The sequence below is a fragment of the Carcharhinus amblyrhynchos genome, chromosome 28, assembly GCF_965287045.1.
Source record: "Carcharhinus amblyrhynchos chromosome 28, sCarAmb.v2.hapA, whole genome shotgun sequence".
Classification (NCBI taxonomy): domain Eukaryota; kingdom Metazoa; phylum Chordata; class Chondrichthyes; order Carcharhiniformes; family Carcharhinidae; genus Carcharhinus; species Carcharhinus amblyrhynchos.
In genome coordinates, this window is record NC_137351.1 from 20,381,594 (window position 1) to 20,398,167 (window position 16,574).

The window sequence follows — 16,574 nt, forward strand, 5'->3', positions numbered from 1 at the left end:
GTCTGAAAGACGTGCTGGTTAGGTGGATTGGCCGTGCTATATTCTTCCCCAGTCTACCCGAACAGGCACCAGAGTCTGGCAACTAGGGGATTTTCACAGTAACTTCATTGCAGTGTTAATGTGAACCTACTTGTGACACTAATAAATAAACTTTAAACAATTTCTCCGGCAGCAGATTGTTGTATTGGAAAACCTTAGGATAACTTTCTCCTCCAATGATATATCTGCCAGAATTCTACCACTGTGCCTGCCATGGATTCAGAGCGAGCGAGTGGCAGACAACAGAATTGTCCATTTCCCTCAGGCGGGGATTTTGTTCCTGCTTGAGCGAGGCCATAAAATCCTGCCCATGTTAGAATATAACCAATGCGAACATTGGACCTGTTATAATGTAACCAATGGTAACGTGTTGTGATCAGCTGACCCAGAAGATAATGTAACCAATGACAAAATGATGTGGTGATCACCTGACCAGCTGGCGCAGCATAAACAAGAAGCAGATGAGCAACAACAGTAACATATCATTCAAGGAATGTGCATTTACGTATGATTATGAAACATTATCCACTCAGCAAAAGTGTTTGATTTTTGTAATCAAAGGCAAGTTTTATCAAACTGTAAAACACCTGGGCTTGTATGGCCCAGGGTGAGGCCTCAAGTGTTGGAGTAATGAAGTTACTTTAGTAAACATTTCTCTTTGATTTACTTTCTGAAGTAAGTTATTTTTATTGCTTACAACTGAAGAATTCCTTCTGCTGGATGAACATAGTCTTGAAGTGTTTAATCTATCTTCAACATTTTGTCTACTTTTAGCACAATAATTTTCAAATGACTTTGAATCATGTTTTGGGCCAAGGAATTCTTTTAATAATTTTCTAATTTGTTTTACCAACTTGCTGTTATGTCCCTTGTCAATTTGATACCAGGTTTGCTAAGGATTGTAAGAAGTGAAATAACAAAATATGCAGGCAAAGAAACTTAAATCCAGCCATTAATTATTTAATCATTGCAGTTTTCTTTATCAATAAAGTTTTAAAGTTTAAGTTTTAAATTTTAAAATTAAAGTTGATTTAGTAGTGTCATAAATAAGCTTACGTTAACACTGCAATGAAGTTACTGTGAGAATCCCCCAGCTGCCACACTCCAGTGCCTGTTCAGGTACATGGAGAGGGACAATTTAGTATGGCTAACGCACCTAACCAGCACATCTTTCAGACTGTGGGAGGAAACCAGAGCACCTGGAGGAAACACGCAGACATGGGGAGAACGTGTAAACGTTTCCCTTGGTGGAAGTATTTGACTCATGATAGTTGCTGGCAAATTACTTCCTCATAATGTGCCAAAAATCCAACAAAAGTGGTCAGGCATTTGCAAACCTGGATCATTGGATTGGTGAACCATTCTGTGATGGCAATGCTACTGGCCCAGTTACACAACCAAACCTTATGTTTGGTATTCTTTTCAAGCTCCTAATAAGTTGCTTCGGATTCAGGCAGGATGTACTGTACAGCCATTGCTTCCCTAAGTACTTTTAACCTACCAGTGAAAATGCCTGGTTCGCTTAAGCCACCACAGAGAGCAAGCTGGTATTAACCTGATGCTATGTTAACCAGATCCACAATTCTCCATGGAAATAAGATTTGGGAGAAATGGAGAACCAGGCTGATGATTTATTATTACACATTTCATACTGACGCAAAGTTAAGAATCTACTTCAATTAGTCTACAACAGGCCCAGACATGAGAAAAGGTAAGCCCAGTTATGGAAAGCTTTGACAACCATAGGTCCAAAGCCATCAAAACTGCTACACTTCAAAGGGCTCAGAGGGATTCATAAATGATTAAGGAGAATCGGCAAACAGTTGTGAATGTCTCTGAGAGCCAGGAATTGTGGATATCCTATAAACACACTGCAGCATTAATTTTTACCTCTATCATAACACTCAGCTGCAGACACATGTTTTAAAAATGTTAAAGGACTTAACAGCAAACTCATTGGAGGATGAGAGATTTGTTAGGATTGGAGATGGATAGTATGGAAGCAATTTGACAGTTGCTGTGTAATACTATTCTAACTGATAGATGTTGTGTGACCTCTCTCCAGGGGTAATGAGGATTTATATCAGAGTTAGTGCAAAAATATAGAGTGGATTGTACCTGTTCTGTATCTTGAAGATAAATGGTCAACTCTAAGTATAAGGGGTGGTTGTTCATAAAACATACAAACGTCAAGAATTTCAACTTATTGAACTTAAAATAGAACATCATCAGAGAAGGTTGCTAGAATTACAAGCCTCATTGACCCTTTGAGTAAACAGACCACTTGTTCTTCTAAAGAACATTCCTAAAACAAATGCATTTAATTCATGGAACATTAATCCAAGTCATTGGCCTCATTGTAAAATAGTACATGAACGCAACAATTGACTATGTTACACTGCTGAAGCTTTCAAAAAGACAATCCAACCTATTTATCTTTGTCGTTTATATTAATGATTTGGATGAGAATACAGAGGGCACGTTAGTAAGATTGGTGTCATGGTGTACAGTGAGGAAGGTTATCTCCAATTGCAGCGGGATCTTGATCAGTGGAGTGACGAATGACAGATGGAGTTTAATTTAGATAAATGCGAAGTGATGCATTTTGGTAGTTTGAACCAGGGCAGGACTTACTCAGTTAATGGTAGGGCTTTGGGAGAGTTACAGAACAAAGAGATCTAGGGATACATGTTCATAGCTCCTTGAAAGTGGAGTCACAGGTGGACAGAATGGTGAAGAAGGCATTCAGCATGCTTGGTTTCATCGGTCAGAACACTGAATACAGGAGTTGGGACATCTTGTTGAAGTTGTACAAGACATTGGTAAGGCCACACTTGGAATACTGTGTGCAATTCTGGTCACCCTATTATAGAAAGGATATTATTAAACCAGAAAGAGTGCAGAAAAGATTTATTCGGATGCTACCGGGACTTGATGGATTGAATTATAAAAAGAGGCTGAATAGACTGGGAATTCTTTCTCTGGAGCGTAGGACGCTGAGGGGATGACTTTACAGAAGTCTATAAAATAATGAGGGGCATAGGCAAGGTAGATAGTCAGTATCTTTTCCCAAAGGTAGGGGGGTCTAAAACTAGAGGGCATAGGTTTAAGGTGAGAGGGAAGAGATACCAAAGTGTCCAAAGGGGCAATTTTTTCACACAGAGGGTGATGAATGTCTGGAACAGGCTGCCAGAGGTAGTAGTAGAGGCGGGTACAATTTTATCTTCTAAAAAGCATTTAGATAGTTACATGGGTACGACGGATATAGAGGGATATGGGCCAAATGTAGGCAATTGGGATTAGCTTAGGGGTTTTAAAAAAAATAAGGGTGATATGGACAAGTTGGGGTGAAGGACCTGTTTCTGTGCTGTAAACCTCTATGAAAACATACTCTTGATCAAAGAACAAACAAGCACTTTATAAACCCAGGCTCAACAAAGGATTGGGAACTGCTGAATGTCTATTAACCCTTATCCTTCCACCTGCGGATTTCCAATGTGTCCAAGGGTTTTTTTTCGAAGATGCTACTATTCATACAGGTTCATTTCTATGGGGTTTAATTGTGCAATAAGTGATGCTTAATCCTTCCTCTTGTTTTGTGTAGTTTCAGGAAAGCCCAGGTTTATATATAATTCAATTCTAATACACTATGGGTGGCACAGTGGCACAATGGTTAGCACAGCTGCCTCAAAGTGCCAAGGACTGATGTTCGATTCACGCCTTAGGTCACTGTCTATGTGGAGTCTACACATTTTCCCCATGCCTGCATGGGTTTCCTCCAGATGCTCCAGTTTCCTCCCACAGTCCGAAAGACGTGCTGGTTAGATGCATTGACCATGCTAAATTCTCCCTTAGTGTACCCGAACAGGCGCCAGAGTGTGGCAACTAGGAGATTTTCAAAGTAACTTCATTGCAATGTTAATGTCAGCCTACCTGTGACACTAACAAATAAACTTAAACTTACAACAAAATGGTTAAGGACAAGAAGAAGTTTAATTAAAAAGTCCCGATTTCTCCTCTTGCTACCCATCTGTAAACAGAAAGTTTATATTTTTGATTTTCCCCCTTTATTTCCCAATGTATTTCTCGATCTCTCAATTTTGCTGTGATCTACTTTTCCATTAATAACCACGGCAAACTCTAGATTAGATGAACTAAAAGAGTTAATTTATTTGCGCACACTCAGGGGAGAGTAGCAACATGGCCTCCTTTTCATTCATACAATAAAGTTGGGACAGAGAGAAGAAAGAGATACAGGGCAAAGATCACAGACAGAATTGGGATTATTGTTTCACGTGAATCCAGAGTCCAGAACCAAAGTCCAATGGTATATTCAACACAACAACAAAACCAGTGAACGTTGGAAAATCTCAACAGGTCTGATGGCATCTGTGGAGAGAAAATGGAGCCAACGTTTCGAGTCAAGATGACATTTTGTCAGAACTTTTATCTTTTATGCCTTTATCCAATGGTATATTCTTCCACATCTTCAGCAGGTTGAAGACTGATGCTGGGTTATTAACTTTTCCAATAGAGATTGCTTCCACAATGGGTTAGGAAGATAGAGGTGAATCAGGTCAATGGACCTTTGCATGGTCTGTGTCCCACTGCTTTGATTCCCATGGTGGACAGGACGGGAAGATTCTGCCTGAAGATTCCAGATTTATTAACTGAAATTTCACTAGCTGCCCCGGTGAGAATTGAACGCACATCCTCAGAGCATTATGTTTGGCCTCTGGATTACTAGTCTAATGCTCCCCACAATACAAGTAGGCTTACATTAACACTGCAATGAAGTTACTCTGAAAATCCCCTAGTTGCCTATTAGGGTGCACTGAGGGAGAATTTAGCATGGCCAGTGCACCTAACCTGCATGTTTTTCAGATGGTGAGAGGAAACTGGAGCACCTGGAGGAAACTGACACAGACATAGTCGGGAATTGAACCTGAGTTCCTGGCACTGTGAGGCAGCAGTGCTAACCACTGTGGCACCATGCCGCCCTGGAATGGCAGCTAAGAGTATGAAAGCTAATTTTTATCAAGCAAGGCAATCCATAATAGAGAGGTATGTTTCATTCTACAAAGACATGTTGGTAAATATAAATAACACTGATTAAATCTGTTGTTTATGTACTCTGGTTTGTACCTTTAAAGAACTGGATAATCACTGAACAGCAGATGCTCCTTGCACTGTTCTAAACTCCAGAGGTGAATGAACAGTATGCTAAACCATCTCATCACCTTGACCCCACGCGTGTTTGGATGTGTGATAGATGACTCACAACTGTCCATGTAGCATGTAGTGAGTTTTACATTGTGTCACTTATCTACTGGGTATAGAAATATCATAATTCATATCTGTCGAAGCCTTGTGCAGTTTTATCAAAACATTCACATATTCAGCAGACACTCCTATCATGCCATTCTGAGATTGGACTGTATTTTGGGATTAAAATGTAAAATTATTTGACAAGATAGTTAAAATGATAATGATGTTGGAAAATACATATCTTACCAAACACACCATTACTTACTGTAAACTGTTTCATATAAATAACATCAGCATTTCCACTTGGCTTTGCCGATTGAGTAACATTGGAAAAACATTGAAGAACTTTTCTGAGTTCCTATTTCTTTAAAAAAAAACCTTACGAACTCCATCACTTTTGGAGGTTGTCCCAAAAATATTTCCAAATGTTCGTGTGTTTCTGAGACTCATCCTTTTCCATGTATCACAGAATTGTTCCAATGCAGGAGGAGGCCATTTGGCCCATTGTGTCTGCTCTCCAAATGAGCATCATGCCTTACTGCCATTCCCTGGCCTTTCCCCCTCACCCCAGATTACTGTTTCTATTCAAATAATCATCTAATGGAATGCCTTGATTGAATCTGTCTCCAACACACTTCCAGGCAGATGCATTCCAGACCAGAACCACTCATTGTGTGGAAAGGTTTCTCCTAACCTCACATATGCCTTTTTTGCAAATCACACTCTTGATCTTTATACGAGTGGGATCAGTTTATTTCTACCTACTACGTGTAGCACCTGCATGATTTGGAACATTACTATCAAATCTCTTCATCTTCTTCTCTCCAAGTAAAGCAGTCCCAACCTCTCTGATCTATTCTCATTACTAAGATTTTGCATCCATGGATCCAATTCTGTACTTTTTCGCAATGCGTTCACATCCCTCCTGTAGTGTGGCGCCCAGGTCACAACGTTCCAGGTGAGATCTAACTAACTAAAGTTCAACATAATCTCCTTACTCTTGTACTCCATGCCCCTATTAATAAAGCCCAGCAGACGATATGCTTTATTAACTGCTCTCGCCACCTATCCTGCCAACTTCAGTGATCTATGCACATAAACACCCAGGTCCCTCCTGCACCCCTTTAAGAATTTTACCTCTTATTTTATGTTGTCTCTCCATGTTCTTCCTACCAAAATGCCTCACCTCACACTTCTCCTGGTTGAACTTCATCTGCCACCTATCTGCCCACTCCACCAACTTGTCTATGTCCCTATGAAGTTCTACACTATCTTCCTTACGTTTTACAGTCTTTCCGAGTCTTGTGTCACCCATAGATCATTAATATGTATGAGGAATACCAACTCCTGGGGAACACCACTACAAATCTTTTTCTAGCCTAAAAATATCGAATGACTCTCTGCTTTCCATTATTTTATATCCATGTTGCTACTGTCCCTCTATTCCATTTGCTATAACTTTTCTCATCAGCCTGTTGTGTGGCACTGTGTCGAATGTCTTCTGAGTGGGGATCTTATCGAGATATAAAAAATCTTAAAAAGGATTGATAAACTAAATGTAGACCAAATGTTTCCTCTTGTGGGGCAATCTTGAACAAGAGGTCACAGGTATATATTGAGAGGCGGCAGATTTAAAACCAAGATGAAGAGGGACTACTTCTTGCAGAGGGTGGTGAATTTGTGGAACTCGGTGCCCCAGAGCGCGGTGGAGTCTGAATTGTTGAATGGTTTCAAGAAGAAAATAGATACAATTCTAATTAAAAAAGAGAATAAGGGGATATGGGGAACAGGTGGGGAGGTGGATTTGAGACCAAGGAAAGATCAGTCATAATCTGATTGAATGGCAGAGCAGGCTTGAACAGGCTGAACTTGCCGACTTCTGTGCCAAATTCCTATGTACGTACATCAATAGTATTACCCTCATCAACCCTTTCTGTTACTTTCTCAAAAAAACTCCAGCATGTTAGTGAAACATTATTTCTCCTTTAGAAATCGATGCCGGCTCTTCCTAATGAAACCAAGGTGACTACTAATTATATCCCAAATTCTGTTTCCAGAGTTTTCCCCAGTAAAGCTGTTAAACTGATTGGCCTGTAGTTGCAGGGGCTATCTTTACAGCCTTATCTGAACAAAGGCAATTCTTCAGTCCTCTGGCAGAGGGAAGAGCCTCCATAGCAATCGCAGAGATTGGACAAATGTGTTAGATTTACTCTTACTCTTGATGTTAATTGACTTACTTGCAAGTTCTAGGCAGTGTGAAGTGTGAGTTTGGGTAGAGGGAATTAAGCTACCATTTTGAATAAGTCCTTTAAAAGAAATTGCCACGGATAGCTCAGCTCGTAAAACTACATCAAGAAACAAGTGCTCGCAAGCTCTTTCCCTCCCCAGGTATGAACTTAGATGAAGTTAATAACTCGACTGCATTTACTGTCCATTGACCAGTTCTACTTGGGCGATGGCAACCCTTTTGGATTTGACACAATTTTCTGAGATTGACCTTCTCATTTTTTTATACCTTAAGATTTTGGTTTGCTGATTAAAGTAAACTTTGGGGCCAGTTTTCATCAATAATGGGCCATTTCTTCTCATTTTTCTCATCACCAAATTGATTTGGAAAAGATAGAAAACTTGCAAGGATCACGTGACAATGACAGATTCTGTCTACATAATGTTAGGGTATATATTTTCCTATGAAGTTTAGATAGTTTATGGTCCTGAGTTATTCAAAATACATACAAAAATAAAATACTTGACTACTTTCTGCTGTTTTTCTTTATCCTTTTTGGCTGGAGAACCTGTAGGTAAATATGTATCCATTTCTGGCGGGAGATACAATGTGTTGATAGAATAGATGTTCTATTTAGTTTGTAGAATATTTGCAGGCTTGTTGACAAGGGACCTGTTCAGATGTTAATGGCTTTGACTCAACTTTCGCACAGCTTTGCAGGCTGCAGGAGACTGTCTTGGATGTCTCTGTGGTGTTTACATATTCTCCCCATGTCTGCGTGGGTTTCCTCTGGGTACTCCGGTTTCCTTCCACAGTCCAAAAAGGTGCTGGTTAGGTGGATTGGCCATGCTAAGTTGCCCCTTAAAATCAGGGGAATGAGTAGGGTAAATACATGGGATTATTAGGATAGAGATTGCTGTTGGTGCAAGTTTGATAGGCCAAATGGTGCCTTTCTGTGTGGTAGGGATTCTATGATTCTAGATTAGCATTTTACTTCTTAGCCACCAAGAAAAAAAGAATGAATACCAGGCTTTCAGAAAATGTTTATATATTTTCCATTCCCACCTACCCCTGCCAAAAGATCCAAAATCAATTGTGGTAGATTTGCTTTTGTTATTGACAAATCAGGTGTTTCGTAAACCACAAATAATCATTGCAGGTTTTAAAATTCCTCTTAGCCGAGCCAAAGCTATCCATAGCAATGGAATAAAACTCAATGGTTGAAGGATCTGAGAAACGAATTCAATGTTCATTTTAAAGGTATCTGAAAAATTAATGCAGAATTCCAAAAATGGTTTTAGCTTCAGAAAATGGATTTTAAATGTGTGTCTAAGTTCAATACTATGGTTCTATTTTGCTTCCATGTAAATTTATATGTCTTAAACAAAAATTGAATTTTGGCTTAGCCCGAAAATGCATTCTGTCTGCAAATTCTTCTCCATATTTCAGAGCACGCGTGAGAAGATGGTGGGTACCCTGTATAAAATTTCTCCCATATGACTCAAAGTAACTAATGGGGTACATTGACTCATTCACTCTACCAAGGAAGTTTGTACATTTTGGAATATACAACATGTGGGCATTGACTCAGTGGTAATCTTGTGCCAAACATGAATAGAAGCTTTGGGAGATGCTATATTGTAAGAGTGAACATTCCTGTTTTTTTAAATTAAAAAAATTGAATAAGTATTGGGACAGATTATATTAAATGACGTAAAAATTATCATCATAGAATCAGTGCAGTGCAGAAGAAGGCCATTCGGCCCACTGAGTCTGCACTGACCCAGGCCCTGTCCCTGTAACCCCAGGTATTTATCCTTTTAATCCCCTGACACTAAGGGGCAATTTAGCATGGCCAATCAAAATAACCTACACATCTTTGAACTGTGGGAGGAAATCAGAGCACCCGGAGGGAATACACACTGACCCAGGTAGAATGTGCAAATTCCACAGAGACGGTGATCCAAGGCCAGAATTGAACCCGGGTCCCTGGTGCTGTGAGGCAGCAATTCTAACCACTGTGCTACTGAGCATTGAGCTGGATTTTGTTGTGATTGTACCAGTGCATTACTTCAGTGCATATCAGACAGCATGTTTGACAAATGCCCGTGGAATTCATGTGAAAATTCAGAATTCACTGTCCGAGACGCAAAACTTGTCAATGATCTGAATGAAAATAGCATCTCACCATCAGGCTCTCCGCTCAAATGTATTAAATGGTCTGGAGTTCCTGTACTGACATTGTAGAGAAGGGTTAAATTTGCCACAGGAAGGTCTGGTCCCTTTTAACAGAACGGTAAGCGGAAGAACCTCTCTTGTGATGAAAATTAAGTTCACAAGTGCGATGTTTCATGCCTTCTGATTTCAATTTTTGTTGGAGGTTTAAATTGTTTTTTTTCTCTTTCTGTCTCTCAACCCATTTTTCTTTCCCTCCCTTTCTTTCACTTTCTAGATCTGATCTGACTGTGGATTGATATTCTAATCAGCATCTCCTGGTTCTCTATCCCTCTGCTATTCATTAACAGTTGTTAAATCCAATTGTTCCAGGAGATACACAGTTATCCACAGATGCTGTACTATGCCCACTGACAGCAACTTGCTATGTAAAACTCCATGGAAAGTGTACGGGTGCAAACGACTGCCAAATATGATGAAGACAATGCGGGACAGGAAGAAACACTAGTCAAATTGCTTAAAATTAACATTTTAAGTGAGGATTTTATTTGGAAAGAATTAATGAATATTTTATAAAAAGCAGGCTCGCCAAGAAAAATATTGGATCTTGTTAACAGCCTGAGGATGATATCAGTCCTGTGTTCCCAAAGACTACATTCAAATATTAAAGTTTTATCTCTGTTATCTTCAAGAATGGATATAGTTCAGGTGCTATGGGGGAATAGGAAATTTCAGCTTTACCTAAATATTCACCCACTGTTTCAACAATTAGAACCCATTAATTCTTTCACTGTATCCAGGATAATGGTGAGCACCTACCTGATACTCCGATGGTAGTATAAACAGCTATGGTGATTCCAAATGAAAAGCCAACGGAAGCAGTAAACATGTTGCCACTTTCGCCTCTGCTCAGTACTGTTTGGGCAATTGAGCTACAACCAAAGAGCTGCAACATAGAGGATTTGGAGCAATGTTTACCATTTTATTGCTTAAGAAATATTCCGTGGACAATAACTCAACATATTCTCTTTAATAATCTCCTTAAAGTGTACAAAATTATGAAATTTGAAACATTTGACACACTAAGCTGAACATGGTTAACATTTTAATGAAGGAAAAGTACCTTTAAAGCAAATGAGTCAATGAATAGGTTTCCTCCATGTGCTCTGATTACCTCACACAGTCCCAAGATGTGTAGGTTAGGTGGACTGGCGATGTTAAGTTGTCCCTCAGTGTTCCAAGATGTGTGGGTTAAGTGGATTGGCCATGCTAAATTGTCCATTAGTGTCCCAAGATCTTATGTTTAGTGGATTTGCCACGCTAAATTGCCCCTTAGTGTCCCATGATGTGTAGGTTAGGGAGGGTGTTGACCACGCTAAATTGCCCCTTAGTGTCCCATGATGTGTAGGTTAGGGAGGGTGTTGACCATGCTAAATTGCCCCTTAGTGTCCCATGATGTGTAGGTTAGGGAAATTAATGAAGTAAATACATGGGGCTATAGGGAATTGGCCTGGATGGGATGCTCTGTTAGAAAGTCAGTGCAAACTCGATGGGCAGTGTAGGGATTCTATGATTCTATGAAAAGAGAGCAAGAAAAAAAAGGGCGAAAATGAACATTCAATAAGACACAGGAATAGGCCGTTCAGCCCCTCGAGCCTGCTCCACCTTTTAATAAGATCTGATAGTAACCGCAAATCTAAATCTACCCCTGATAACCTAGCACCCTTCTTGCTTATCAAGAATCTGTCCACCTCTGCCTTAAAAATGTTCAAAGACTCTGCTTCCAAAACCTTTTCAGGAAGCGAGTTCCAAAGATTCACAACCCTCTCAGTGGAAATATTTCACCTCATTTGCGTTTTAAATGAGTGACTGATTGAGCATGATCTTCCAGCTCCTCATGCCAGCAGGGTGCTTTGATATAGCCGAAAACACATCCCACCTGCATGGTTCACGGTGGCATCAGGTGGCATCAATGGAATCTTCCCGCCAGTGGCATGCCACCCCCCGCCATCGAGAAAACACGACAGGGAGCCAGAGAACCTGGTGCTTATTTTTAAACATCGACGCCCAAGTTCTTTGTTCCTCCACAAGGGGATACATCCTTTTCACAACGCCCCCCCGCCCCGCAACAAGATCCCCCTCAATCAAGTCACTTCTTACTTTTCTAAACACCAGTGAGTGGATAAATTTTTAAATTTTATTTACTAGTGTCACAAGTAGGCTTACATTAACATTGCAATGAAGTTGCTGTGAAAATCCCCTAGTTGCCACACTCCGGCACCTGTTTGGGTACACTGAGGGAGAATTTAGCATGGCCAATGCACCCTAACCAGTATATCTTTCGGACTGTGGGAAGAAACCGGAGCGCCCGGGGAAACGCACGCAGACATGGGGAGAATGTGCAAACTCCACACAGACAATGACCCAAGCTGGGAATCAAACCTGGTTCCCTATGAGGCAATAGTGCTAACCACTGTGCCATCGTGATGTCCTACAAACCTAGCCTGTGCAACCTTTTCCTTTTTACCCAAGGCTGTTCAAATGGAGGTAAAAATCCCAAAGGCCGATTTGCATTTCAGGGGTGAGTTGTTCTCTCAATATCCTGGCCAACACATTCACTCCTTTAACCAAGACCATCCAAATGGATTCTGTACACTGGGGATTCCCTGCTCACGCTCAGCATCTATAATTTGAGTGGATGTTTTGGCGGAAAACTCATTGACGTGTCATTGTGATTTCTGCTGGAGCCAGATACTCCCCCTGAGGCAATCCCTCACATTGATGCTTCTCTCACAGTGGCACAGTGGTTAGCACTGCTACCTCACAACACCAGGGACCCAGGTTCGATTCTAGCTTGGGTCACTGTCTGCATGTTCTCCCTAGCTGGAATTTTACCATAGAACAGAATTCTCTGATGGCCTGGGGCGGGATTTTACGAGCCTCTCCTGAGCAAGGTCGTAAAATAGTAGTGCCTGTGTCTGCGTGGGCTTCCTCCCACAGTCCAAAGGACATGCTGGTTGGGTGCATTGGACATGCCTTGTGAGATTTTACAGCCTCGCTCATCTCAAAACTGAACTAAAATCCCACCTGAAGCCAATGGATCGTCCCATTGTCTGCCTCTCACCTGCTCCGATTCCCGTGGCGGGTGGGGTGGTAAAATTCCAGCCACTAAATTCTCCCTCAGTGTATCCAAACAACTGCTGGAGCGTGGCAACTGGGGGATTTTCACAGTAACTTCATTGCAGTGTTAATGGTAGCCTACTTGTGACACTAATAAATAAACTTTCAAACTGTGGGATCTCTGCAGTCCCCAGGTTGGCCACACAAGAACAAAAGGGCTGTTAAGTGTAACTCTGAACTGTCAGGGGCTAGAATGGTGTTTCTAAACTGTGGTGGAAGGCAGGTTCAACAACAACTTTCAAAAAGGAATTGGATAAGTATTTGAGAAGAAAGAAATGTTTTGGTGTGTGGGAGGATGAGGGAGTGGGACCAACTGGATAGCATTCTCCAAGATGCTTACTCCATGACCTCTCGGCGCTCTATAAAAATAATCAGGTTGACATTTCAAGAGTATCTCCGTCGGGCCAGAAAGGTTTGGGAACGGTTCTGAAGAGATGAAAGGCACTATATAAATGTAACTTGGCAGTTTATTTGGTTGACTCGGAATTTCGCTCCCGTTATCCCACTATTTGCTGGGAAGAGATGCAAACTGTACCGATCTGACAGCATTCACATCAGATCCTATCTGGAGAAATCCCCCCTTACCCTTCCAGTGGAAAATCACCAAAACCGCATGTAAAATGATGCCTTAAAGGCAATTCGCTTAACAGAGTGGACATGGCTCCATTCTCCCCGTTACGAAAAAGAATCACTAACACACGTTGATTTGCACAGAGATTTTTTTAAAACATCTTTTCGTTTGCAAAGTGTCAGTTACTCTTTTCCCTCGCTATGACACAGCAAGCTCATCCTTACTTTATCCTGATTTGCTATTTCACTGGAACTGGGATAACAATGCACAGAAACTTCATCACCATTGAAATAATAACTGGGGTCAGGACTGTGATTATCCAGAACCTGCTTTGAACATTGCTATAGAAGTTAATCTTTGCCAATACTTACAACCAGTAAAAATGTTCCCAAAAGTTCGGCCATCCCTTGTTTTATCCAACTGTTCTTTAACTTGCATCTGTCTATCAGGCTGTGTTTCTGGATTTGAGTTTCCATTGCTGCTGCTGCCTCGGGGCTGTTTCTTCTCTGCCTGGGGAAGGAAGTTGCGGTCTCAGTCCGGTGCCTTTTGAACAACTCACCGCTCTGAACTTCGATACTGGCTCAGTCACACTGGGCACAAACTGATAAGGATGTTCTAGCGTCAGTCCTGAACTGGTCAATATTTGCACAAGTCCTCTAATTGGATTTTCTCTTCTCTCTCTCGGCCCACTCTCCTACCCCAGATACAGTGCGGTGGAAAACACCTTTATCGAGAAATAGGAACATCTGCACCGTTCCCAAAAAAAAATGTGAGCAAGCCCAGTTAATCATTAGCATCTCTTGCCATGCACACATGGTGGGACCATGAGATCAATCCCACCCTTCGCCTTCACCCGAGGATATTCGCTTGGACCTAATCTCTCCCCCCAAATCTCTGGCCATCTGCTGCACGGGGACAACTCGTTTCATTCAAAGTGGTGAGTTGGGGGGGGAGATTTGATCGAGAAAGGATAGCGATTTTATTAGCAGAAGGGAACTTTGATATCAGCTACAAGATAACGGGAGACATGGGCGATTAGATAAATCCAGTTGGCTGGCTGCCAGTTTAAGGATTTCGTGGCATCTCATCAGCCTAAGTGTTGTGAAAGTAGCCCAGTCCATCACATAAACAAGCCTCCCATCCATTGACAATGTCTACACTTCCCACTGCCTCCAGCCAGCATAATTAAGAGCCCCACCTACCCTAACATACCCTCTTCCATCTTCTTCCCGGAAAACGATACAAAAGTCTGAGATCACAAACCAACCAACACAAGAACAGTTTCTTCCCTGCTGTCATCAGAATGAATCTACTAAAGTCGATCTTTCTCCACACACCAGCTATGACTGTAACACGACATTCTGTACCCTCTCCTGTTATTCCCCCTATGTATTCTGTGAATGGTATTCTTTGTCTATATAGCACACAAGAAACAATACTTTGAGCTGTACCCCAATGCATGCGACAATAATAAATCAAATCAAATCAAAGCTCCCATGTGTTACTATCACCCCTCCAATTTAGTCTAAGGATCACTGATCTCCCAGAATATTTGTAAGGTTTAGCTTGGAGCAGAGATTGGACACTGAAACTGGATCTCTGTCTGATTTCCCTTGTCCCTTCACAATCCTCATAACTCATGGAGAGGAGTGGATTAATTGGGCACATCCTGAGGATAATTCAATGGGAGTTTTCTGTAGGTACAAAGTTGCTTCTGAAAGGACCAGTTCTTGTCCTTAGAAAGACTTCCCCAGGGACACTTCAAATTTCAGTTTGGAATGCCTTTAACCTGTCTGACTCCATCCAAATGCATTAATTGTGTGATGATACGGTGCTTTTAAGAAATGTATTTGTGTCATGTTTCTAGTGCAGGATTTGTGTTTTAGCAGTCCCTTCGATTCATTGGTGCTGCTGCGTCTATAGCCAACATTCTCTGTTGTTACCAAATCAGCATAATTGGCCTTAATTGCTGGAATGTTTGTTTTAATAGTAATAGTGCAGAGTTGTTATATTAATGTTTTCCCCTGGGGTTTTCAGAATAGGGCTTGATTAGGTTTTGACAAAAAAGTCATGTGACTGGATGGAACTAGGCTCAGAGAGAAAAACTCAGTTCAGTTGCTGCTTGGGATAATTGATCATTCTTAACAGTTAGTTATCTCTACAGTTCCAATGTAAGCAATATCCTCACAGACATAAATCTCTCTTGAGAATAATTTAGCACAAAAATAAAAAGCTCCCATGGATACTAGATTTCCAGCCTTTTAACACCTCTAGACAGAGATCTAGACAGATACCGTCTTCTGACTTGCATACAGCAGACTCCAGAGAAAGATCTAACTTCAAGCAACTTCGCACCTACAGAAAACTCCCATTGAATTATCCTCAGGATGTGCCCAATTAATCCACTCTCCTCCATGAGTTACTTGAGTGTTGAAAGGACAAGGGAAATCAGACAGGGATCAAGTTTCAGTATCCAACCTATGTTCTAAACTAAACCTTACAAATATTCTGGGAGATCAGTGAGTCTTAGATTATATTGGAGGGGGGATATTAATACAAGATAGAGAAGTGTCTTTTTCTCTCTCTGATGATTGGAGACTGGGATCTGCAAGAAAATAGGTCTCTTTCTCTGATGTTGTGCTGTTTGAAGTTAGATCTTTCTCTAGAGTCTGCTGTATGTGAGTCAGAAGGCAGGTATCAGTCCAGATCTCTGTCCAAAGTTCTTAAAAGTTGGAAATCTAGTATCCACGTGAGCTGATTATTTGTGCGCTAACTTATTCTCAAGAGGGATTTATGTCTGTGGGGATATTGCTTACACTGGAACAATGGAGATAGCTAGCTGTTAAGAATTATACCTTGTCATGTTTAAGTACTTTCAATTGATAAAAGTTATGTTGCTTTTTTTGCTATATTTTAACTGTGTTGTTTAATCAAGCTTGTTTTAATAAAAGTTTCCAAGCGGGTGAATTGAATCATACCTGTAGAATGCACATTACGCTTGCAGTAATACAGAAATCAAATGAAGTTGGGGTCTAGGCTAACTTCACAATATAGCTTGGGGTTTCTGATCTGATTGGTTGATCTAACTGTGATTGATTGATCTAAAAAATTAAC

General features: G+C 40.9%; 1 protein-coding gene across 1 annotated transcript in view; it reads right to left on the bottom strand.

Moving 5' to 3' along the window:
* The window catches only part of LOC145359677 (aquaporin-9-like), a 61,515-nt gene extending 47,579 nt beyond the window's left edge, over positions 1-13,936 (bottom strand). The window contains exons 1-2 of the mRNA XM_080214420.1: positions 13,832-13,936; positions 10,529-10,655 (exon numbers count right to left, since the gene is read on the bottom strand). Of these exons, the coding sequence (XP_080070546.1) occupies positions 10,529-10,655; positions 13,832-13,936 (232 nt within the window). The remainder of the gene's footprint in view (positions 1-10,528; positions 10,656-13,831) is intronic.
* Positions 13,937-16,574: the final 2,638 nt, after the last annotated feature.